Genomic DNA, 25,219 nt, shown 5'->3' with positions numbered 1-25,219 from the left:
GGTTGCAGTGCAGGGTGCTTGCCTCCAGGGGGTTCCACAGCGCCTAAGAGGAGAGGCCAGGCTGGGGAACGGGACCCAGGTGTCCAGGATGGCAATGCAGGATGCTCAGCCCTAGGGGGCACCACAATACAGAAAGACAAATCTCCCCAAAAAGTCTTGCACAGGATTTTATTACATGGGGTGAGTACGAAGCTGGGTTTTATTCAAGCACCCATTGGGCTCAGCACCACCACTCTGGGGAAGGGCTCCTTCCACAAACACAAACCCAACTCTGCCCCCTTCAGTGTAGGGGCCCCAGCCTTTCAGCATGGGACCCTGGGTGTCTGAGACCCCTCATTGTTTTCTTGATCCAGGGGACGTATGCAGAGACCTTGGTGAACACCCTCGGAGGGGACCCATCACTTTTGCCGAAGGAGACAATGCCCTGAGCCATCCCATTACACACCAGGGGGCCCCCGGAGTCGCCCTGAGAAATCAAAGCAGGTAGAAGTTGAATATGAACTCAGAGCACAGTATTGATCTGTCCTCTCTGAGCTACTCCATAGCAGGGAGCACAGTCCCCCACTGCTCCACCTGGATGGAGTGAGTGAGAGAGGCAGGGTGTATGGAGATAGCCCATAGGGTTAGAGATGTCCAAGCAAAGGGCAAGCTACATTCTGTATTCATGGTCCCTAAAAAATGCGGACAAAGGAGCAGGGAGGGGATTTTGCTTCTCTATGCAGCATTGGTGAGACTGATGCTGGTCCCATGGCAGGGGACAGACTGGCTCGGGGGGCTGGGGAATGGACATGGGCCCTTTCCCTATAAAGGGGGCAGCTCCGATCCAGCCCCATGGTCCTGAAATCTAGCTCTGTATCCTGCTTCTGGGGGGCTCATGCTCCACTCACTCACAAGACACGCCCAGGATTCCCACCATACAGTCCAGTGATCCAGCTGTCTCCTGTCCCCAATTTCTAGGATCTGCCCGTTCCAGTCCCTATTTCTAGTATCCATACCCAATTTCTTTAACCTGCTCAGTTCCTGTCCCTGATTCCTAACCCTGATTTCCAACCTGCCCTTGATTTCTAGGATCTCATGCTGATGTCTCAGATCTATCCCCAGGTTCTTGATTCTGCAATTCCCCTCACTGAGTCCTATGATCCCGCTGACTCCCAACCCTGATTTCTAAAATCCATCCCTCATTATTAAGATCCATCCCTGATTTCCAGCATGTGGCTAACTCTGTTGTCCCCAATTTCTAGAAACTGGAACATCCAGCTGATTTCTGTGATCTTGCTAATTTCCGTTCCTGATTCCCAGAATCTGCCTGGCTCGCTATGGATCCTGACTCTCCCCATTCTGCCCAGCCCTAGAAGTCTCCAGTTATAGCAGCACCTTCCCCCTGGCACCACGTGCCCCTGTCCCACACTCACCTTAAATGACGCATTCTTCTTCTGGGGGTCCCCCACGCACAGCATCTTGTCAGGCTTGAAGTTCAAATAGAGTGGAGACAGACAGACGTCCTTGCCCATTACCTTGATATCCACCTCCTGCAGCGTCGGGGAGGGCTGGCCATTGGTACTAGTCTGGCCCCAACCCGCCACGCTGCACAGAGCCCCCTTCTTCACCTCTTTCTGGGATAGGGGGATGGTGCCCACAGTTTTGGTCAGATTAGCCTTGTCCTTCAGCTGTGATGGGGGAGAGAGAGAAGGGAAATACAACTCCTCTTGGGGAATAGATCTGTGCTGGAGGGATGAGGCCAGATGGGGCCATGTGGGGCATTCTCATGACAATTGTGCAGCAATGTCATGCCATGTGCCACCATGAGGCAGGGTGATGGGATGGGAGAAACCTTCAGCTGTGTGAGGTCACTGGGAGCAGGGTGATGGGATGGTGGGGGATACCAGAAGCACTGAGATGTCCCTGGAGGTGGGGAGATGGGATGGGGGCTGTACTGCAGCAGTGTGAGGTCACTGGGGGCAGAGGGATGGGAGAGGGCTGTACCTGCAGCAGTGAGAGGGCACTGGGGGGGGCGGGGTGATAGGAAGGGGGTGGTACCTGCAGCAGCATGAGGTCATTTTCAAGCGTAGCATCATTGAATTCTGGGTGCGGGATTCGACGATGTACAAGGATCTCCTGCCTCCCTGGTTCACCTATTTCAACATTGTGGGCCCCCAGCAGCACGCTGATGTTGCTGTAAAACACAAGGGGATCCAGGTGCTGCAGACAGGCCAATACAATCGACTCAGTCATGGGTCATTAACCACATTACTCTGTTTGTGTGTGTGTGTGTGTGTGTGTGTGTGTGTGTGTGTGTGTGTGTGTGTGTACACTGCCTTGCACTCGGGATGAATGTACAAAAGCCAGCGCTCCAGGGTCTTTCCCCTGTAGGAGGGGCCAGCTTTGACTTGGCCTCAGGGTGGGGAACTGGCTTGCTCAGCGGCAAGGCATGTTGCATTTCTTACCCCAGGTTGCAGTTACAATGAGCCGCCGTTACCACCACGTCCTCCCGAATCAGGAACCCGCCGCAGCTGCCACTTTGATTTTCTCCTGTCTCTATCTCCACAAAGGCCATGTAGGGTCTGGAGTGAGGCCGGGCTTCCTGTCCCCCGATGATCTCCCCTGGCAAAGCCCCCGAGAGAAGAAGTTAGTTCAGGCCCCCACCACAGCCAGCTGGTGAACCCCTCCTCTGACCGAGATCAGGACCCCATTGTGTCTGGCACTGCAGAGAAACAGAGTGAGAATTCCTGCTCCAGAGGGTTTACATACACGAAGGATGGATCCTCAATCTCATTTCACACACTGGGAAATCCAGGCACAAAGAGAAAGTGACTCACTCCAGATCCCTGGCATAGAGTGTGACAGAATTGGAAAATGAACCCAGAATGCCCAGCACCACCCCTTCCCCCTCTGCAACCACTAGAACCCACTCCCCTCCCAGAGCCAGAAATTGACCCCAGGAGTCCTGGCTCCAAGCGCCCCCGCTCTAACCACACAGGCTGCACAGTTCTGCATTTCCTGTCTAAGAGTTGGCTGTTCACATCAGCCTGTATTAAGTTTCTCTGTGTCACCTTCCACTCAGGCGATTTTTTACGATCGCATCAACCGCCTCCTCCGCCCTGTCCCTTTAACTCCCTGCACACCTGCCCGCAGCTCCCCAGCTGCGTCCTGCGCACATGCCAATAACCGCCCCCAGACCCCATGGCCCTCAGGCTCCCAGGTGTGTCCTGAGCAGGCACCAATGCCCCCACAAACCCCATGGTAGATCAACTGGGTGCTGGGGACACACCAATGACCCTGGTGGAAACATCTGACACTGGGGAGGAGCCAGGATTTGCAGACAGCTCCAAGAGATCCAGGCTCTGCTCTCTATGAGGCCGGGGGTGGGGGGGAGCGCTATTCCTTGTGTACTCACCAGCGTGAGCCCCAGGGGGCAGGGGAAAGACAATGTGGAGCAGGAGCAGGAGCAGCATCGTCAGAGGGAGTCCAGGGACATGGGTGATACATGTGCCTCTGGGGTCATTTATAGACCTGACTAAGGAGGGGCCACCAGGTTACACTTGGCTCAGGGTAAACCACAGCCCCCAAGGCCTGCTGGGTGGAGTTCACACCTGGGGTGTCACTGACCAGTCACGCTGCAGAGCTAGCAGAGAACAACCTGCTGGGCTTGTGCACATCTGGTGCCCTGTAGTCCAGGGGCTGTGCACATCTGGGACCCTGATGCCTCCCCTACTCACAATCCTGAGCCATGGGGAGCAGCAGGAGCAGCAGCACTATCAGGGCCCCTGGGGGACAGCATCTGCCTGGGAGGTGGGTTATAGGCATGGCTGGGCACCGGGGATGCAATGCAGGAAACCTTAGGGTCATGGGCTCTAGGGCGTGGGTGGGGGACCTGCCGTCTAAGCGCTTGGACACCCCCCCACTACACCAGGTGAGGGGAAGGGTGGAAAAGGGGAGTTGCCATCTGGGGCCCATCAGACCCTGAGTCCATTCAGAGGGTGGGGGGCCATGGGCATCGCAGGGCTGCGCTCACCCTGGGCCATGACCTGTAGCCCTGCTGAGTGGAGGGAAATGATTCAGCTGCCAAGAGGAAGGGCCCAGGTTGGGACTTGTGTTGTGGAAAACCCGGCCTCATTTAAGGGTGTGTCTACACTGGCACTTTACAGCACTGCAACTTTCTCACTCAGGGATGTGAAAAAACACCCCCCTGAGCGCAGCAAGTTTCAGCGCTGTAAAACGCCAGTGTAAACAGTGCCCCAGTCCCAGTGTCTCTCTGCACTGGGAGGGCTCCTGTGACTGGTTGGGTCCTTCACAAGCCCCAGGCTCACAGACTCGCTTGCCTGCTGTCCGTCAAAGCAACGCCACCACCACCCCCTCCCACTTCCCGGCCAGGTGAAGGAGCTGGAGGAATGTTCCTCTTTGTCTAGGTGCTCACCATGGCTAGGGCTGGGGCACAGCTGGGCATTGGTACAGCCTGGAGCTGTGCACATCTGGGGCAGAACTGAGCCCCGATGCAGTTTAGATGCTCCCTGCCCCTGCTCTGTGCATGCACCAGATGAGATTTGTGGTGGGGCTGAGACATCCACTGAACCAGCTTTGTAGGTCTCTTTCTCCAGGCACCCAGGTCCGAGCACAGATGGGGGTGGGGGGGACACCTCAGTGTGATGTTTCCACCTGCCAGGTGGGGTCCCAGCCATCTCTATTCCTGGAAACCCCACTGTGACACTTGATACCTTGGGGGAGTGTCCTGTAACCCCCATACTCCTCATTTTCATATAATTGTAATCTTACATATAAATTGTGCCTCGTAAGGTATAAGTGAAAAGTTATGATCTGCTGCAAGTCATTTCTCTATCCATAGATGTGTGTCATTAATGCATATGAAGATATGAGAATTACATTGTGTGGCTGTCAGTAAAACATGGGTACTGCACACTTCTGCAGTGCAGCTGCAGGAAGTGTCTCAGCAGGTAACAACAGAGTCTGAGCTCTCATGCCGGCTTGATGCTACTGTGGTGGGACCCGTGGTCTGACCAAGATTCAGCTCAGCTTCTGGTGGGAATCTGGCCCCTTGAGCCTTCTCAATGCTCTCCCCACCCCCATAGTGTGGGTGTGAGGAACATGGGTCAGAGAGACTAGATCCCGCCCCCTGTGACAGCACCGCTTCCCACAGACACCAGGATTGGGGACAGGGGCAGAAACAATCTGATTCTCAACCCCCTGAGCCAGCCAGTCTTGGATGGGGGTTAGAATCATAGATGATTAGAGTTGGAAGGGACCTCAAGAGATCATCTAGTCCAACCCCCTGCTCAAAGCAGGACCAATCCCCAAATGGCCCCCTCAAGGATTGAACTCACAACGCTGGGTTTAGCAGGCCAATGCTCAAACCACTGAGCTATCCCTCCCCTAGACAGAAAAGGCTCCCTAACCCATTTCCCACTGCCCTGGAGCCAGCCATTCCTCGTCCTGGGACTTTCTTGGAGCTGATGCCCCCTAGAGGGGAAAAGCCCCATATCCATTTCCCACTCACCCTCACATGAAGTGTAGCTCTGTAGCAAGAGGCTGGACCCCATGGGGAACTGTTCCCATTGCACTGGGTTGGGGGCTGAGTGGACTCCAGTGTGTACCTGCTCCTGGCCATATGTTTTTTGTGGGGGTCATTGCATGTTTGACTCTTGTGAAAACCTCCCCATATTCCCCAATTGGGAGATGCTGGGCACTGAGCTTCTATGGGATTGAGCCCCAGCACTTGACAGGATGGGCTGCAGATTGCAAGGGAGGTCAGGGTGTTAGGATCCCCCTGAGTATCAATGATATTCAGATAACTCACTCCTGTAGGAGGCTTTGAACACCCCAGCCTGGCTGTGTGCAATAGTGGCAGCCAGTTCTAAAGGCCCTGAAAGGAATTAAATACCCACGAAGGCTGAACATCACTACACTCCAACAGTTGGAGGACAGGGAGTGAAATTAACAAGAAAACATGGCAAAGGTGAAGGTGCCAACAGAGTTGAGCAATGGGTAACCCATTGAGGGGACTGGTGGACATTGAGGGCATAGTCGAAAGACAGATCCTGAGATATGAGGCCTGCTATAAGGGCTAGTGTTGCAACAACACAAGAAATCCTAGGCACTAAGCATTCATGTAAACACATTCCAGAAGGCTTGGGCCAGAACATCTTAATACAAGTTAAACACCCCCAATACAAGTCAAACACACTCCCTGAAGGTGATACAGAGATACACCAACCCCTCCTAAAGATAAGGTCAGGGTGATGGACAGAGATGTTTAGAATGAACCAACATGTACAAGGTAAAGGGTAGTAACTAACCACATCAGAGGAGCAATTTGTTTGTATCAGTGTATAAAAAGGGGGGTTACAAAAGGGATGTCCTTGTCTGGCTGAGTGGGAAGCAGAAGGACACTCCCCCCCCTCACTGCGTTGCACTCATTGTCATGGACATACATGTGTTAGTGTACTGGTATCACATATACAGCAGTAATACCACCCTTTTTCAGCAATAAACCTGGCCGAACACCTTCTCCACTGAACCGAGTCTGTGGTCTTCTTGGGCACTTAGCCTGTACAGCAGATTTCAGTCGATCTAGCCAGAGCCAGCAAAGCACACACAGTGAACACACATTCAGCCAACAACTGACAAAACTGGTGACCCCAACTGCTGATCTGGTAAGTAGGTTAGTTGTCCTCTGTAGGAATCATGTTATAACATGGCAGAAAGCTACAAGCTAGGGAACCCCCTTATCCTCTCCCTGCAAATCCCCAGAGAGTTTGATGAGATATGGACGCACTGGGTTGCCAGGAAAGGACATCCATATTAATTTTAAAAAAAGATAGTGAGAAAGAAACAGACTGGAATCTGTAAGGCAAGGGCAGAAACTATCGTTGGAAAATAATAAGAGTAGGATGGAGATCCCACGGCAGGCTCGACTGATTGTTCATTCCTCTGTACATCTTTCCTTTGCAATATCCAGCTGTTCATCGTCTTATCTCCCACATCCATCCCTCCCAACCTCCATCCAGCTTCAACATCTATCCATCATTCATCCATCCCTCCTTCTGCAATATCCATCTGTCTGCCTTCTGGTCTGCCATCCATCCATCGTTCTGCAGTATCTATCCATCATCTGTCTACCCATCCTTCTGCAATATCCAGAAGTCTTCCCAACCATCCATCCCCAAGATCCATCCATCCAGCTCTCCATCCACCCTTCTGCCATAGCCATCCATCAGTAGCCTTTTTATTTTATTTAAAGTGAATTTTGAACTGTAGTATTACATCATGGTGAGTTCGGCTCTAGTGGCTACAGTTTCAGGCTCACAGAATGAAAGTCACCTCTGCTAATTGCTTCAGATTTAGAGTCTCTAGGAACACATAAAGACCAAAGGTAGTGACCATACACACATTTCACAAGGACAAGGTCTAGTCTTTTACAAGTTTTATAAAGTTACAGTTAAAGTTATGATGACCCAAGCATGTAGAAATTCTATACAGACCTAGGCATATGTTACATATATAATTACACTCAGATTCTTAATCATAATCTTAAGGTCTGATGGCTGCCTGGCCAAATGGTCATCAGTAGAGGGATGGTTTATGCAGGGTTTACCATAGGCCACCCAATTTTCCTAATCTGGGCACCCTATTTTTATAATGTGTTTCCAGCTTCCTCATTAGCATTTAGGCACTGTAGAGGTCCAGACCCACCCCTGCAGGCTAGTGATCTGCCTGTCCTCTGGCCCCCATGTCTCTCCCCAGACCCCAGTGCCCTGTTAGTTGGGGTGCTGCCCCCTGGCAGTACCCCACCAATCTGGGTCTCCCCTCCCCAGGGAACCCCCACCCCCATATCCCCACCTTGCCTCAGTCTTGGCTACTGCCAGTCTCCATCTAGCCCCCATTCACTGGGGCTGACTGCAGTATCAGCCACTCATCATAGGCAAAGGGGTCTGGACCGGCTGCCTTTACCCACCCTCAGGCTGCCCCTCTGCAGGCCCAATACCTAGGTGGGCCTAGAATTAGGCCCTGCAGCCTGGGGAGTTGCTGGCCTAGGGCTTCCCAGCTCCTAAGGCCTTTCCCCAGCCCTGCCTCCCTCTACGTCCCCTGGGTGAGTTCCCCAGCAGCCAGGCTTGTCTCCCTCTCCAGTCAGAGAGAGACTGTTTGGGCTCCTGGCTCACAGCCTTTTTATACAGGCCAACTGTGGTCTGACTGGGGCATGGCCCAGCTGCAGCTGCTTCCCCAATCAGCCCAGCTTTTAGAGCTGCAGCCCTCTCCAGGGCCACTTTTTAAACCCCTCAGGGCAGGAGCGGGTAACCACCCTGCTACAGGCACATACTGCAGCCTGCGGTTAGGGTACGTTTTAGAAAAATATCACTACTGGGAATCTTGTAAGCAAAAAATTACTCTTACTGTTAATTTTTCACAATATCACCCATGGGTACATCTTTTCCTCTAATCTTGGAGCATAGGGTCATTCTTTGGTCAGTTACTTATGTCAAGCATTTCTTAAGCCTATGACCTAGTATGGCTAAACTACTATCTTACAGGCCACAGCATGTAGGCCTTGCATTTCAGCCCCCCTTATTTAGATACCTAATACCAAATTATCGCTTCTAACTACTGATCAATCTTATATTTCTATAATTCTACATCTTAATTCTATTCTGCATAGAAAGATTATGTATGGCATAACATGTTGTTTAATCATAACATCACACAATAAATGAGCAATCAACTAAAATAATTGGCTACACCTCCATCCATCCATCCATCCATCCATCCAACTGCAATACTAAGCCAGCCAGCCAGCCGTAGTTCTGCAATACCCAGCTATCTCTCCACTCACACTAGAGATGGACGCTCCCCTCTAAGGCTTCAGCTTGTGCAGAGTGTTCTTGATCCAGCACACGTATTCGGAGAGCCTGGTTAACAAACTGGGAGTTGACCAGTCACCGCTTCCATGGGAGACAATGCCCTGGGCCTTCCCATCACAGACCGGGGGGCCCCCGGAGTCTCCTTGAAATGCAAACAGGAGGCGCGGGGTTACTGATGTCCAAGCAAAGGGCGGGCTGCACTCTGTATTCACCATCCTGAAATCCAGCTCTGTACCTCTCTTTCTGGGGACTCACGGTCAAGTCACTCCCAGGATGTGCCCGGGGTTCCCACCCCATGATCCAGGGACCCAGCTGATGCCTGTCCCTGATTCCTAGGATCTGCCCAGTTCCAGTGTCTGATTTCTAGCATCCATCCCCGATTTCTTTAACCTGCTCAGTTCCCATCCGAGATTATGAATCCTGATTTCCAGCATTTGGCTGACTCCTGCCCTTGATTTCTAGGATCTCATGCTGATTTATATTGGGTTTCTCCTGATCCACCCCTGGGTTCTTGATTCAGCAATACCTCTCTCTGACTCCTAGGATCTATCTGATTCCCAACCCTGATTTCTAGGATCTGTCCCTGACTGTTAAGATCCATCCCTGATTTCCAGGATGTGGTTGATTCTTCTCTCTCATTTCTAGAGGCTGTTGAATATCCAGCCAATTTCTGTAACTGATTTCTGGGATCTAGCCAGTTCCTGTCCCAAATTATTAGGATCCATTCCTCATTTGAAAGAACTGCCTGGTTCTTGTCCCTGATTCATAGCCTCTATTACTTATTCCTTGGATCTGGCCAATTCTGGTTCCTGGTTGCCAGGATCTGCCTGGCTCACCATGGATCCTGACTCTCCCCATTCTGCCCAGCCATATCAGTCTCTTGTTCTAGCTGCATCTTGTCCCAGACACTGCGTGCCCATCCCACACTCACCAGGAATGGTCCCTTCCTCTCCTGGAGGTCCCCCATGCACAGCATCCTGGATGGGACATATTGGAGATAGGGCTGAGACAGATAAATGCACCTGCCCATGGTCATCAGTTCCACCTCCTGCAGGGTCAGGGAGGTCTGGGCATTTGTTTTGATACTGGTCTGGCCCCAGCCAGCCACGCTGCACACTGCCCCCTTCTTCACTGTCTCCTGGGACAGGGGGATGGTGCCCACAGTCTGGGTCAGCTCAGCCTTGTCCCTCAGCAGAGTTGCGGAGGTGGGAAGAGAAGGGAAAGCAAACTCCTATTGAGTATCAGAGTGGTAGCCATGTTAGTCTGGATCTGTAAAAGCAGCAAAGAATCCTGTGGCACCTTATAGACTAACAGATGTTTTGCAGCATGAGCTTTCGTGGGTGAATACCCATTTCGTCGGACTGAACGGAGGAGTGGGGAAAGGAGGATTGAGCCCAGGAAAGAAGTTGTCTAGCCTGTGAATGAAATATTGGAAGGTTTAAACTGCAGGCAAGTGCAACTGGCCTTTAAGAATCTCTGCAATTTGCCTAAAAACAACATTTAGGGTGGGAATTTTCTACTTGTAACCAGTTTCTTAAGTAGATGGCGTATTTTGTCTTATTTGCTAGGTAATCTGCTTTGATCTGTTTGCTTTCCCCTATAATCAATTCAAATCTATCTTTTGTAGTAAATAAACTTGTTTTGTCTAAAACCAGTGTGTGCATGGAAATTATAACCTGGGGCAGAAAGCTGTGCATGTCTCTCTCCACATTGAGGGAGAGGGTGAATTTCATGAACTTACACTGTAAAGGTCTCTAGGCAGCGCAAGATGGTACCATGTTGGGTTTAGCCTCTAGAGTGGGGTGTGGAGTATTGGAAAATTCCTTAGCTGAGCCTTCCCATGCAGAGCTGATCTCAGCATCTGTGTGTAGCTGTAGCTGTGTGTGTCCCTACGTGTATGTGTGCTGGAGGGAGCTTGGGAGCAGCAGTACAGTATAAAGGGAGCCCAGGCTGGTGGGTCATGGTGGCTCAGTGGTACCCCAGTTTGAAGTGGCACCCCTGGGGGGAAGCTGTCACAGTGGAGTGATGGGATGGGAGTGGTATCTGCGGCAACATGAGGTCACTGGTAGTGGGATGATGCAAATGGGACTTTACCTGCAGCAGCATGAGGTCTTTACGTTCTGGATGGGGGATTCATCGATGTACCCAAATCTTCTGCCTCCCAAATTCATCTATTGCAATGTTGTGGGCCCCCAGCAGCACGCTGATATTGCTGCGAAATACAAGGGGATGCAAGTGCTGGAGACAGGCCAATACTGTAGATACCATCTTGGCTCAATAACCTCGCTAAAATGGGTGTCTGTGTAGATGCTGCCTTGCACTCAGGCTTAATGTTCAGAAGTCAGCACTCCAGGGCCTCTCCCCAGCAGGGGTGCCGGCTTTGATCTGGCCACTGGGAAGGGTACTGGGTTGCTCAGGGGCTTTTGCATTTCTTACCCCAGGTTGCAGTTACAATGAACCGCCGTCACCACCACATCCTCCCAGATGAGGAACCCTCCGCACAGGATTTCTCCTTTTCCTTTTCTCTCTATTTTCACAAAGGCCGTGTAGGGTCTGGAGTGAGGCTGGGCTTCCCATCCCCCGATGATCTCCCCTGGCAGAGATGCCAAGAAGAGTTAGTTCAGCCCCCCAGCTAGCTGTTATACCCCTCCACTAATTGAGATCAGGGCCTCAATTGTCCTCAGCGTGCACAGACTCCATCAAGATCAGGGCCCCTGTGGTGCTGAGTGCTGTTCAGACACCAAGATCAGGTCCCCATCATGAGGGGCGCTGCAGAGAAACAGAGTGAGAATCCCTGCTCCAGAGGGTTTACACAGACACAGGATGGATCCTCATCCCCATTTCACACACTGGGAAATCCAGGTACAATGAGGAAAAGCGACTCACTCCAGATAACTGGTGTAGGGTGCAGTAGAATTGGAAAAAGAACCCAGGAGTCCTGTTTCCCATCCCCCCCTGCTCTAACCGCACAGGCCACACAGAGCTGCATTTCCTGTCTAGGAGCTGACCTTCACATCAGCCCTTACTGAGTTTCTGTGTGCCACCACCCTCCCTGGGGATTTATTATGGTGGCATCAGTCCCCTCCTCTCCCCCTCCCCCTTTAGTTCCCTGACCACCTGCTCCCATACCCCACAACTCCGCAGCTGGGTCCTGGGCACATACCTTCCCCCTAGATCCTATGTCTGTGGAGCACCTCAGCTTTCTACTCACCAGCCTGAGCCCCAGGGGGAGGTGGGGAAGGCAGGGGAAAGACTATAGGCAGCAGGAGCAGCAGCAGCAGCATTCTCAGAGGGAGTCTGGGGAAGAAGACAATGTGTCTGCCTTTGGGGTCACTTATAGGACTAGCCAGGGGAGAAGGAAAGGGAGGGGCTGGGCCCCCAGACGTGATGCTTGACTCAGATTAAACCAGAGCCCTGGATCCTGCCAGGGAGGAGTTCACACATAGAGTAAGAGACTCACCAGCCACCCTGCAGAGCTGTCAGAGAGCAAACACTTCGTATGTGCACATCTGTGGCCCTGTTCTCCTGGGACTGTGCACATCTGGAGCCCTGCACCCCTGGGAGTTTTGCATATCTAGCACCCTGCCCCCCAGAACTGTGCTCTTATGGAGCTCTACATCCCTTTTGGCTCTCCCTTGTTAGCCAGCTGCACTAAGAAGTTGTTACCCTGGGTGTGGTCTCCAGGGCACATCACACCCACAATCGATGGCTGATGTTCTTTGGTGGGAAGCTTCCCTAGCCAGACAGGATCCTCATGGATCTATGGAAACAGCTTCTCTCCCTCTGCTCCCCATCCTATTGGCCTGCAGATGCCTCAGCCATGGGGCTCCCCACACGGGGGCAGGGAAGATGGTGAGGAGAAGCTGCCTCCTTTCACAGCCCCCAGGATTGCTGTATTGGGGAAGAAGCCTCAGGCCCTTCCACTGAGCCATGTGCAGGCTCTGCTCCCTATGCCCCCCCCCTACTCAGAAGCTCGAGCCCTGGAGGGAGGAGAACAGCCACGGGGAGCAGGGGCAGCAGCAACACCCCCTGCACCAGAGCAGGGAAGGAGAAGGTGTTTCACACACAGCTCCGGAGGTTTTATAGATATGGCTGGAGAGAACAGGAAACTTCAGCGTAAAACTCTCTGCCATGTGGCTCACTGGAGAAGTCCCCGTGTGGGCTGGGGGGAGGGTCAGGCCCTGCTGAGTCTGCACATCTGGGCATCTTCTGGGGCTGCTCAGTGCCTGGAGCCCTGCACAGCTGGGGCTGAGCCATGCACCATTGTGCCCAGCTGGGGCCCTGCAGTCTCCGTGCACATCTGGTGCTGAGCTGGGGGACATGAGTTCGCTGCTAACACCAGAGACACTAGATTTTCTCCCTGCCTATTGTAGGAGGGGCTGTGGTTAACCTGAACTCATCTCAGCTGCAGATGAGAACCCAGCCCTTTGATCCTTCTCACATCTTCCTCCCACCATAAGAGAGACGGGGGAGGGGCTGAGGTCAGAGAAACCAAACGCTGCACTTCAAGGCATCAGTGATAGCAGGGCCTCTTGCACGTACCGTGCTGGGGCCGGGAAAATACAGCTCACTGAGCCAGCCAGTTCTCTTCCCTGGGACCACATGGGAGCCAGTATTCCCTAGAGGGGAAAAGCCCTATGTCCCATTCCCTACCCCCTAACCAAGCTAGGGTCAATGGACTGCAGCTACACTGGAGTCAATGGGGCAGATAACACTGCTCTACAGCCAAAATGCTTCTGAAATAAATGTAGTCAAACTTTACTAATTCTGGGTCACTGAGAACGAAAATGATGCTTAAAATTGTTGATTGGCTCTAGTTTTCAAGTTATGCTATTGGGTCAGTATATACAACCCTTGACTTGGGAATAGCGGAGGATAAGTGAGTTATAAAGGGAAGGGATCTCAATTTAAACCAGAAATGACTAAAATACATCTTTGACTGGATCTATGAATAAATCTATGACTGGGTTTGGACAGTACTTGCTTTTTAGGCAAAAAGAAAAAATGGACTGTGCATTATCCAAACATTCCATCAGCTATACGCTCAGTACCCCACGGAGAAGAACTGCTGGTTCCTAATGCACCAGAATCATTCTCACTTGAGTCAGACGAGGAAAGGGAAGAGGATGAAACTTCTGGTCCTGAACCATCAATGTCACAGGACCCACATTTTCTCTCATCCTCCTCCTCTGAACCACACTTCATAACACAAGGTGAACTGAATGACCTTGTCAGGGATTTGGAACTACCCAAGAGTAAGGCAGAGCTGTTGGGCTCCAGACTACAGCAGTGGAATCTCCTGGCAGGTGATGTTAGGGTTTCCATGTTCCGTGACCGTCAAAAGGATCTTATCCCATTCTTCTTCATGGAAGGTGAACTTGTAGCCTGCAACAACATCGATGGTGTGATGGCAGCCCTCAACATCGTTCATGATCCAGATGAGTGGAGACTGTTCATTGATTCATCGAAGACAAGTCTTAAAGCTGTTTTACTGCATAATGGCAATGTTTTGCCATCAATTCCAGTTGGTCATGCAGTCCGTATGAAGGAAACCTATGACAACATGAAACAACTTTTGAGGTGCATAAACTATGACCAACATCAGTGGCAGCTTTGTGGCGATTTGAAGGTTGTTGCTCTCTTGCTTGGTCTGCAGACTGGATACACAAAGTACTGCTGTTTTCTCTGCGAATGGGATGGTCGTGCAAGACATTCCCACTACATCAAGAAAGATTGGCCACTCCGACAGTCATTGGAGCCTGGGAGGAAAAGTGTTTAGCATTCACCACTTGTTGAATCAAGGAAGATTTTGTTACCAGCCTTACACATCAAGCTGGGTCTGATGAAGAACTTTGTCAAGGCCATTGACAAAACACAAGCAGCTTTCAAGTACCTCCCGTGGAAAATTTCCAAGGTTAAGTGAAGCTAAGATAAAGGAAGGTGTCTTTGTTGGTCCTCAGATTCGTGAACTTCTTCGAGATGATCCATTTGACCATGCACTGCGTGGCAAGGAAAAGACGGCATGGAAAGCCTTCCAGTTAGTGGCAATAAATTTTCTCGGAAACAACAAGGCAGACAACTACAGGTTGTTGGTGGAAAACCTCCTCAAGGCATACAAAAGCCTTGGTTGCAACATGTCACTAAAGAGACATTTTTTGCACTCTCATCTAGATTTTTTTCCACCGAATTGCGGAGCAGTGAGCGATGAGCACGGCGAGTGATTTCACCAGGACATTGCAACAATGGAGAAACGCTATCAGGGCAAATGGAGCCCATCAATGCTTGCAGACTATTGCTGGACAGTGACAAGAGATGCTCCATTTAATGAATACAAGAGACAAGCCAAGAAGCACCGAGTAGACACTGAATAGGACTAAACTATGTACATAATAGTTTTTTGCCTTTTGTTTCATAATAAATTTTAGTTAGATAACCCTTTTGCTGATTTTTAAAGTGTTACATAAACAGGACAGGTGAAATATTATCATGTAAAGCAACCATAAACACATGAAAAGACCTAGGTTTACAATTTATGATTAAAACTCTACTATCTACACAATATACATAGACATAAAATGTAAAAACTTAAATATCTTAGAAACAGTAGCCAATCAGTTGTTTTAATTTTCATATTTGAATTCAGCACATCAAAATACATAATAAATAGCACATTTTATCTCTGAAGCAGATGACTTCTCAAAAATTGTAGACTAGTGTAATAATACGGGTTGTAACTGTAATTGCTCTAATAGGAATGTGTTGCTTTCTAGGTCACCAAAGTAAAAGGGCCAGATTACACGACATTGGGAAAGGATTGTTATGCTTGGATATAAGGTGGTGTCATATGTACACATACAGACTACACATATATACCCATATACACTCAAATATGAGTGCCATATCCATCTTACCCATATATATTAATTATCTGGGAGTGCCCCCAAGACTCAATCACAAAACAACATTCCTCAAAGTCCCGTGCCTAACATTCCCACCATAAGGGACTAGATGCAATTGGAAAATAAAATCTGTCCATCAGTTATATGAGGAAATGTGCAGACCCAGGGACAGATTGGCATGAATGTATGAATGGTAAAGCAAGGTAACCACATAACAGTGTTTAGCTCACTGGGTCATTTTCAGTCCATGCATTATGTTTTTATGGGAAAATGGGTAAATATCTTCCCCATAAAAAACAAAAAAACAGCGAGGAATGTAGTAGGAAGAGAGCCTGAGACATAAACCCTTGTATCAGAGGCCTGGTGTGAGTCCTGAGGCGTGAATTAGTGTAGTGGTCAAGCTTGGTTGATATAAAGCAAAGAAGCAAAGTTAGCAGAAGTCAGGCTCTGCCTGCATGCAAGCTCATAGAACCTGGCAAGAACAGGGCTGATATTGCAAACACACATTCCTGAGAAGTGCTACGCACAGATCACTCACACAAACATAGTCCAGAAAGGTGGTACTAGAACACCCTGATACCAGGTATCGTAGAAACACACCCCAAAGATAACGAGAACATACTGACACTTCCTAGAGACAAGGTCAGGATGACAGTGTGATGGACAGTGGTGTTTTGATCAAACTAATATGTACAAAGTATGGGGCTGTAACAGACCACATCAGAGGGCTGTCACTAACCATGCCAGACGGGCAATATGCAGCTTGTTTGTACTGATGTACAAAATGAAGTCCCAAATGGAGTGTCTCTGTCTGCCCTGGGGCGAGATGGAAAGTCCCTCAGTTCACTGAGCTGGTCAAAAGGCATACATGTCTCAGTGTACCTGTAACCATTGAGCCAGGGCATTAGGACCTTGCTTCATTGACAATAAACCCAACTAAGTTCCTTAGCTACTTACAAGTCTGTGGTTACTGGGTACTTCGATTGAGGTCTGATGTGCCAGCTGTCTGTGCAGAGCTGGTACAGCACACAGAACGGACACACACAGCCAAATATCTGACCACACATGCCACACATATTTTACCAGGACAATACGATCAGCAAATTATGAGCTTTCACAGCATACTTTGTATGAAATTTATCATAACCCTGTAAAAGAGGTGAACATAGAGGTACAGGCTGTCCCAGGCCCCTAGATACCACCCATTGAGTCCCCATCCCTGAGACACCCCAATTCACCCCAAAGACCCAGGGGATCCCGATCCCAGCCTTACTCACCAGACTAAGCCCCGGGAGCAAGAGAGAGGCTGTGGGGAGCAGAAGCAAGATCTGTGCCTGCATGTTTAAAGTCATGGCAGGGATGGTATATCTGCTTGCAGGGGCAGGGGGAGAGGAGACTTCAGGGTCACCCACACACTCATCCAAATGCAGGATGAGTACCCAGCAGCTGAGTACCCTGCAAAGCTGACTGGATATACATGGCTGGGTCTGTGCACAGCTGGCTGGCTGGTGCACAACTGGATGGAGAAGATCTTGGTGCGGACGTGTCTAGCAGGATCCAGGGCTGCTCTGGGTGCTAGCACACGTTTGGGCAGCTTGACAGATCTGGAGGTCTTGCTCACCTCGCCCCATCCTTACCCAGAAACCTGCCAATGTCTCTGTGGTGGGGGCTATAGTTGACACTGACTGATCTCGGTGGTGGGGAAAGTGACCCTTTCATGTGTCTCACATAACAGTGATGAGCAGGGTTTGTCTGAATAGACCAGCTGTTGGTCCCGATCACAGCGACAGTGGTGGGAGGGTTTCTTGATGGGCATGTCTACGTTAGAATCTTATGTCAAACTAAGTTAGGTTAACTTACAGCCAGTGCAGTAATTTCTGCAGTGGCTGAGGCCTACACTGCCCTCTTTCCATCTGTGGTGTGTATCCTCACCAGGAGCGTTTTGACTGGTTGAAGAGGAGCAGTGTGAGGAACTGAAAGCTAGGCATCTTAGCTCCACACAGCTTCCCTCCAGGACCCTAGCTACTCCTTTATCTTCTTGCATTCCTGCTCCCAGCTGGGAGCAGGATGAAAGACACTCTGCTTCTCGCCTGCGGTGAGGAGATCCACTCCCATAATCTAGTTGGCTCCCGTGCTCCCGGCAGGGAAATTTAATGCAGTGGAGCCAGGAACCTCGGTACAGGCAAGCTCCTTACCATAGCTGAGAGACAGGACCTTGGGGTGGGAGCAGCAGGGCTCCCAGTGGGGAGAAGGGAGACCAGATAGCAGCCCAAGCTGGGAGCCTAGGTGAAAGCCTGGCCTGGAGTGAAAATCTGGCAGCAAATTTATTCTAGATTCAATTCAGTTGCAATTCCTTTCTAGATCGATCCAAATCCACATAAGTACATGTGGATCAATTCTAGATCCTACCAGATGCATAGACATCTATTCTACTTTCCTTTAGAGCCCCATATATCCATTCTAGACTCATCTCCCCAACCCTGCCAGTGCTCGAACCATGTAACCTGGCTACAAGTCCTTTTGAGATGTTGGCTGACAGGACCCAGGGATGGCCCCTGGTGGAGGCAGGATGCAGGAATGGCTGGACCAGTGATGCTCCCTGCTCTGTATGTGTGAATCCCCCTAGGGTGGTGACACCTCCCCTGACAGGGCAGGGACCCCTTGTGACAGGGGATGAGGCTGAGCCCCCTTTGTGGGGTGATAGACCCAATGAACCATCAGAAACAGAGGAGGCAACTGGCTCTAAAAATGTACTTGTCGGGGGGAGAAGGTCGGAGACACTCTGGACATAATGTACACTATACCAGAGGCCTGGTATCAGAGTGATCGGCCCCACCCCTCACCTAGCTCACATATGAGGAGGATCAGGGTGTGTTGTTTCACCTGGACTCTACATTAAACCACCCAGGTAATGAAGATCTGGGAAAGGGCAAAAATAATCCTTTGGAACAGTGACAGCAGCATCAAGTTGCCCTCCAGGGGAAATACCCCATGTCCCATTCCCCACTCCTGAGCCAGCCAGTCCCCCTCCATGAGGTCAGATCGAAGCCTGTACCCCCTAGAGGGGAATGGCTTCGAGAATCTGAGGCACCAAATATTGGAAACAGGAAGCCGAGTTGTGTTGAGCTCCAGATGTTGCACAGCTGTTACCATGGGGCTTTCCAAAGCATGGACTTTCCCCATCAATGACGGAGGTTGGGTCCTGTCCACTAAATCCCAGGGGGCCTATTCTTCCCTTGATCTCCCAGTGCTGTCCTCAGGGGTTCTCACTGGCTGCCTAACTGTGGGTTGTGGTGGCAAATGTCTTAAGGCCGAGACTGTCAGAGCTGCTGGGGAAATGTGGCTTCCCCATCCCCATTCATTTAAAACCAGGGGGTCCAGCTCCTAGGGAGGAGATGGGTCGATGCTATTGTTGGGGATTCCTGGGGATTGGGTTAAACCTTGTTCTGAGGTGTGGGCTTCCCCTCTGCCTTTGGTATAGGATCACTGTAAAGAAGCCATTGTAGCCTTTGTAGCCATTGCTCCCAATACAAAGGAACATGGGAAAGCTGGAGTAGATGCTGACCAGATGACTCCCTGGATTTCCCAGGGTACACCTAGCAAAGGTGGGGGCTGGGGCATTGCTCGGAGGGACAGCTGTTTTCCCTGTGCAAGAGAGAGGAGGGGTGAGAAGTGGTGAGATGGCCAAGCAGATAGTAGCAGAAGTGCTCGCAATGTGGCTACAGATGCTGCAGTGTGATGGCTGTCGTCTTAGCTGATCCATCAGGGATCAAACCAGGGAACTCCAGAATTAAAAGCATGAGCTGCTCTAGAGTCCCTGGCCTAGAACAGGGACCTCCCTAGAAACCATCACTGATTCCCCAATCTAGATTGTATTTTGCACCCAGTTGGTGAGCCAGTGATTAACCCATTGCACATGGGCCATGTTGATGTTACAGTTTCACAATCAAAAAAGTCGTGTGGCACTTTGGCAAATACCTTCTGTGCTGCGGTCCCCAGGGTGAAACCTGGACTGTGGGACCACTGAGCCCTCTGTCCCACCAGTCAAGGCTGCCTCTCACACTGTGATGCTGTTTAGCTGGAAGCCTCTGACTGGCACTGCGCTTACACAGCCATCCACGGGCAGGGACACACCCAACTGAAATACATGAATGATCGCCCAGTCATTCATGAACATCAGTAGGGAAGACTCCAGCCAGTTTCACCAAGCTCCCAAGCCTGACACCCCAGGATTGTACCATCTTGCATTGGTCAGAAGCCTGGCCAGTGTAAGTTCATTACCTAGTTCATCACTTCTTCATAGGAAAGTGGACACGCACCAACTATTTTAACCCAAGCTGAGATTTCCCAAGCACTTTAGAAAAACTCATTGGTAAGGATAAAACATTAAAATAAGTTTATTAACTACAGAAAGATAAATTTTAAGTGATTAAAAGTAGCAAGCATAGAGATCAAAGTTGGTTACTTAAGAAATAAAATAAAATAAAATAAATGTACAGTGTAAGTTCTACGAATTAAAAAGGATTTGAATCAAGCAGTGTCTCATCCTCACAGAGGTTACTTCTTTCCAGGTCTTGAGATGGGGTAGGGAAGGGAGAGAAACCAAGTGATGATATCACCCCCCTGTTTTATACTTTCTTTCCAACTTGCTGGAAAGGTCTATGCTGCGATGCAGGTTGGTCAGCCCCCATGGCATACATGCCTTCTCATAGAGGACTCTGTAATAGTGCATTGTGTGTTGATGAGCCCGTAACTCCATCTGGCCAGTGATGTCTACTCCTTTGTTGTAGCTGTAGCTGAAAGGCTGATTGTTCCCAATATCACAACGTATTTCAGTAACTCATACAGCAATACTTCATAACTTCACATACAATTATAGAACATACAATCCAACAGGATTTTAATGTTCAACAGATCCAGACTTTTACAGTGATACTGTGACATTATTGACATGAACTGTGACTGTAAAGATCATTGTTGCAACCAGGGTCCTATGGTTGCACCAGGTCTTGTTCAGAGGAGGTCAAGTTTGATGTTTATGGAAAGGCCGTAGTTTGCTGGTTATGATTATGCTGTCTGCATGTGTGTATCATCTTTGTAGTTGAAGTTATGAATGCTGGCTCTGTACTTGTATCTCAATGTGTTTGATTCTAAGTAGCCTCATGAAGCATTTGGTCAGCTTCTTGAGAAAGGACTATTCTTAGTAAGTGCCTGTAGACTGGTCAGACTCACCCCCACGGCTCCTCCTGCTGGTGACTCCGGGAATTAGCTCTGTCCAGCGCTGGAGCGCCCTCTGCAGGCCGGTGATCCACCTGTCCTCTGGCCCCCATGTCCCTCCCTGGACCCGGTGCCCTTTTACATGGGGTGCTGCCCCTGGCAGTAACCCCTTTCTCTCTGGGTCTCCCGTCCTTGGGGAACCCCCACCCTCTATCCCCACCTTGCCTCAGTATTGGCTACTGCCAGTCATTGTCTAGCCCCACACTCTGGGGCAGACTGCAGTATCAGCCTACTCATCACTGGCAAGGTTGGGTTTGGACCTCCTGCCTTGGCCTACCCCTGGGCTGCCCTCTGCAACCCCCAGTACCTGTTGGCCCTTCGCTAGGCCGCAGCCTGGGGCTTTCCAGGCTAGAGCTCGCCAGCTCCTCAGCCTTTCCCCAGCCCTGCTTCCCTCAGGTACGTTGCCTATAGCCCCTGCAGCCAGGCCCTTCTTCCTCTTCAGGCCGAGGAAGACTGTCTGTCCTGGGCTTCTCCTGGCTCTTATAAGGCCCTTGGCTCAGTTTGGGGCGTGGCCCCAGCTGCAGCCACTTCCCCAATCAGCCCAGCCTAGAGCAGCAGCTCTCAAGCCCTGCCAGGCCACTTTTAAACCCCTTCAGGGAAGGAGCAGGGTTTCACCCTGCTACAGTGCCCAATCAAGAAACACTTAACTGACAATGGACTTTGGGAGATTCCAATCCACATCTGAAGTTTCCTGGGAACGTTCAAACTAACATGTAAACAATGGCATTGGCCTGCAAAAAGCTGAGTTTGTTAGCCAAAAGGGCTCGTTTCCCCCCGGAGCTTACCTAATTACACCAAGGAGGCACGGAGACAGGAAGACGAGTACCACTCCCTTTATTGATCGGTCAGCTGAGCGGGTGCTCTCATCGGCTAGTGCCAGAAGAGAGACACACTTTACACGGCCAAACGGGCCTATTTTTATAGCCAGTAACAAACAACTTAGCCTACGTCCTTTTTACGTCATTTGGCTGACCTATAGAACCTGTAAATATATCTATGGGGAATAATGGAGTACACAGGATACATATATCAATTTGAGGGGGAGACAAGATACATACAGCTGTTGAGGATACATTTGTCATTCTGAAGGGTACAGCTGTTGAGGATACATTTATCACGCTAAGGGGGAAACAAGATACATCTATTGACCCCTTGTACTAAATATTTTGGAAGCAGATATGGGAAAACAGCTGCATACATTTAGGAAGCCAAGCGAACCGATAAGCAATGCACTGACATAGGCCTTTGTTCTATCTAGTTCTTTAAGCTTTCCAACAAGTTGTTCATGGACATGTGACTTGCCCAGGTGGCTACAAACTCCATCTTGTTCCTGTGATTTGCATGGAAGAACAAAGGGGTTTCTGCCCACAAGAGAGAAAATATAAAAGGCCCTGGAAGCCTCTCCATTTTGTCTTAAGCTGGTGCAAGAGATGGCCTCTCCACCCCCAAGAGATGCCTGAAAGAAACTGGAACAAAGGACAGTAACTACAGGGGTATGAGTGATTGCTTTACCCAGACTAGGAAGGAGTCCAGTCTGTGAAAGAAACTTATTGGAACATCTCTGGGGGTGACATTTCATCTGTAATCAGTTTCTTAATGCATTAGCCTTGGACTTGCACGTTTTTTTTCTTTTGCTTTGTAACTTACTTTGTTCTGTCTGTTATTATTTGGAAACACTTAAATCCTACTTTTTATATTTAATAAAATCACTTTTGCTTATTAATTAACCCAGAATAAGTAATTAATACCTGGGGTAGCAAACAGCTGTGCATATCTCTCTATTGGTGTTATGGAGGGCTAACAATTTATGAGTTTACCCTGTATAAGCTTTATGCAGAGTAAAATGGACTTATTTGGGTTTTGAATCCCATTGGGTGTCTGGGTGCTGGAGACAGGAGCACTTCTTTAGCTGTTTTCAGTTAAGTCTGCAGCTTTGAGGTGCGTGTTTCAGACCCTGGGTCTGTGTTGAAACCAACTGGTGTGTCTGGTTCAACAAGGCAGGGTTCTGAAGGCCCAAACTGGCAGAGAAAACGGGCTCAGAGGTAGTCTCAGTGCCATCAGGTGACAGTCACAAGGGGATCTCTGTGACCAAACCTGTCACAGATATCTCACAAGACATACCATGTACAAAACATATCATAATTATACATCAGTGATGACTACGTGAGTTCCAAGGTGCTACTTGAAGGTACAGAGTGTCACACCTCCCCCATCAGTTTACTGTGAGGCTGTTTGTCACTGACTAATGCAGAGTCATTGGGCCTAACGTCCTCTTCAGGTTTTGACCATATAAGTCCCAAGTGTTGTTAAACATTGTAGTATTACCTACCTGAGCTCTTGCAAAGATCTGTGTACCTTTTAACACTTGTGGATCCGTCTAGTGATCTAAAGGTTAGTCAGTGTGGTTTTTTTATGGGGTTCTAGAAATCATCTCTTTGTGTATATGCAGCATTGTTAACCCTTCTGCTATTCCAGCTGGTGTTAACACAACACATATATTAATGTTTTCTAAATGTTTTCTTCAAAAAACAACTAGATACGTTCATGGGGGATAGGTCCATCAATGGCCGTTAGCCAGGATGGGCAGGGATGGTGTCCCTAGCCTCTGTTTTCAGAAGCTGGGAATGGGTGACAGGGGATGGATCCCTTGATAATTACCTGTTCTGTTCATTCCCTGTGGGGCACCTGGCATTGGACACTATTGGAAGACAGGATACTGGGCTAGATGGACCTTTGGTCTGACCTAGTATGCCAGTTCTTAAAGTGCAGGTATCTTGGTATTTAATCATCAATGGCATGATGTAATGTGCCTAGGTTTCAAGCCTGTTTACAGGTATTAGCTGAGAAGCAGCATTCCCAAAAGGCTTCTTAACACAGACTGTGTTCTTATTTACTATTCCTAGCATGTCCATAGGATTTACCATCAATACCAAATTCTCTGTCATAAGGTTGACCATTAGCATCAAACCTTTTATCGTGATATTTAGCCGTAACACCTAACACTTCACCGCAGGTTGGCATTTCCAAGTGTTTTTTATCATATCACAACTTCTGTTTAGAGAGTCTGGTTTATTCAATCCCCACTGTGTCTTTCAGCTGCTTCTTGAACCTTAGCATGTGTTCAGTTACTGGTTTTTACTTCCCTTCTGTGTTCCCATCTGTGTCCCCTGCAATGTGGATCCTCAATCCAACCATGTCTTTGGGGCTCTGGTACTCCAGATTCTGGTGAGGTCAATATGTAGGGGGATTCTACATATACATTAGTGTTCTATGGAGCTGTGTCCTGACCCCAGGGTTATGTATGTTCAAAAAATCCACCTCCCCTCTTAGGGTTACACTTTGAGCTCCCCTCTCAACACTGGGACCTTCCCCATCCCCTTTTCTTAGATTGTTATGATCTGTGCTTTCTGGGTTAAGAGTGTCTTCTCTTTAGTCAGATGCACCTTGTCTCAGCCTGGGAAAAGCCTTCCTCCCCTCTGCCAGCTGGGTCATTTGCAATCTCACAGACAACCAGTTCTTCAGTAGAATCTGCCTCCTGTCTTAAAGAGATACAGTTGATTCCACAAGCATGTCAGGCACTGTGTCCTGAATAACTGGGACCTGGACTGGGGTACCCTCTGTCACCCCTTTCTCCATCCCCGAGTGGTCAGCTGTGTGACTGTACCGCTCCAGGAGAGCAGTTACACAGTTCCCTCTCCAAACCTGGGTCATGGGCTGAGTGACTGAATGTACACATGCCGACTCAGCCATTCTGTCCTGGGCATCCTCTCCCAAGTAACCAGTGAGGAGACATTCATGTGCCCCCACTATTCCTTCCCCGGTTTTGTTCTCCCCACCTAGGACACATCTCTCTATGCTCTCCAGAGTAGGAAATGTCCCTTGTTCAGATGCAATGTACTGGCAGCTAACAACCCGGACAGTTCTCTCACTGACCGGCACCCCACCCAATTTCCTTCCTGAAGAGGTGTTGCTTTCAGCTGCAGTGCAGGAGCTGGTCTCAACCTCCCCAACACCTAGGAGCATGCTGCTTCTCCTTGCTGCAGAGGAATCAAAGAGAGTTTCCCACTTTCCCTCTGCAGTTCCTGGGACTTTACCCTTTCCCTCAGGGGTCCCAGAATAATACTCCTTCTTGCTGTGGGTAAACACCTTAACAACCTGAACTACTAAGCGTGTCAC

The 25,219-nt window shown here is 49.7% G+C and overlaps 1 protein-coding gene and 1 pseudogene across 1 annotated transcript; both read right to left on the bottom strand.

Moving 5' to 3' along the window:
* Positions 1–280: 280 nt before the first annotated feature.
* LOC123347442 (mast cell protease 1A-like) lies at positions 281–3,452 on the bottom strand. The gene is made up of 5 exons (XM_044984859.1): positions 3,395–3,452; positions 2,445–2,601; positions 2,038–2,173; positions 1,413–1,667; positions 281–466 (listed from the first exon to the last, which is right to left on the bottom strand). Exons 1-5 carry the CDS (start codon positions 3,450–3,452, stop codon positions 281–283), a joined length of 792 nt encoding a protein of 263 aa, XP_044840794.1.
* A 5,408-nt stretch (positions 3,453–8,860) lies between these two features.
* Positions 8,861–17,582, bottom strand: LOC123347441 (annotated as a pseudogene).
* Positions 17,583–25,219: the final 7,637 nt, after the last annotated feature.

This window comes from Mauremys mutica, chromosome 13 (assembly GCF_020497125.1).
Source record: "Mauremys mutica isolate MM-2020 ecotype Southern chromosome 13, ASM2049712v1, whole genome shotgun sequence".
NCBI classification, from domain to species: domain Eukaryota; kingdom Metazoa; phylum Chordata; order Testudines; family Geoemydidae; genus Mauremys; species Mauremys mutica.
This window is presented reverse-complemented; position numbering and strand designations above follow the sequence as displayed.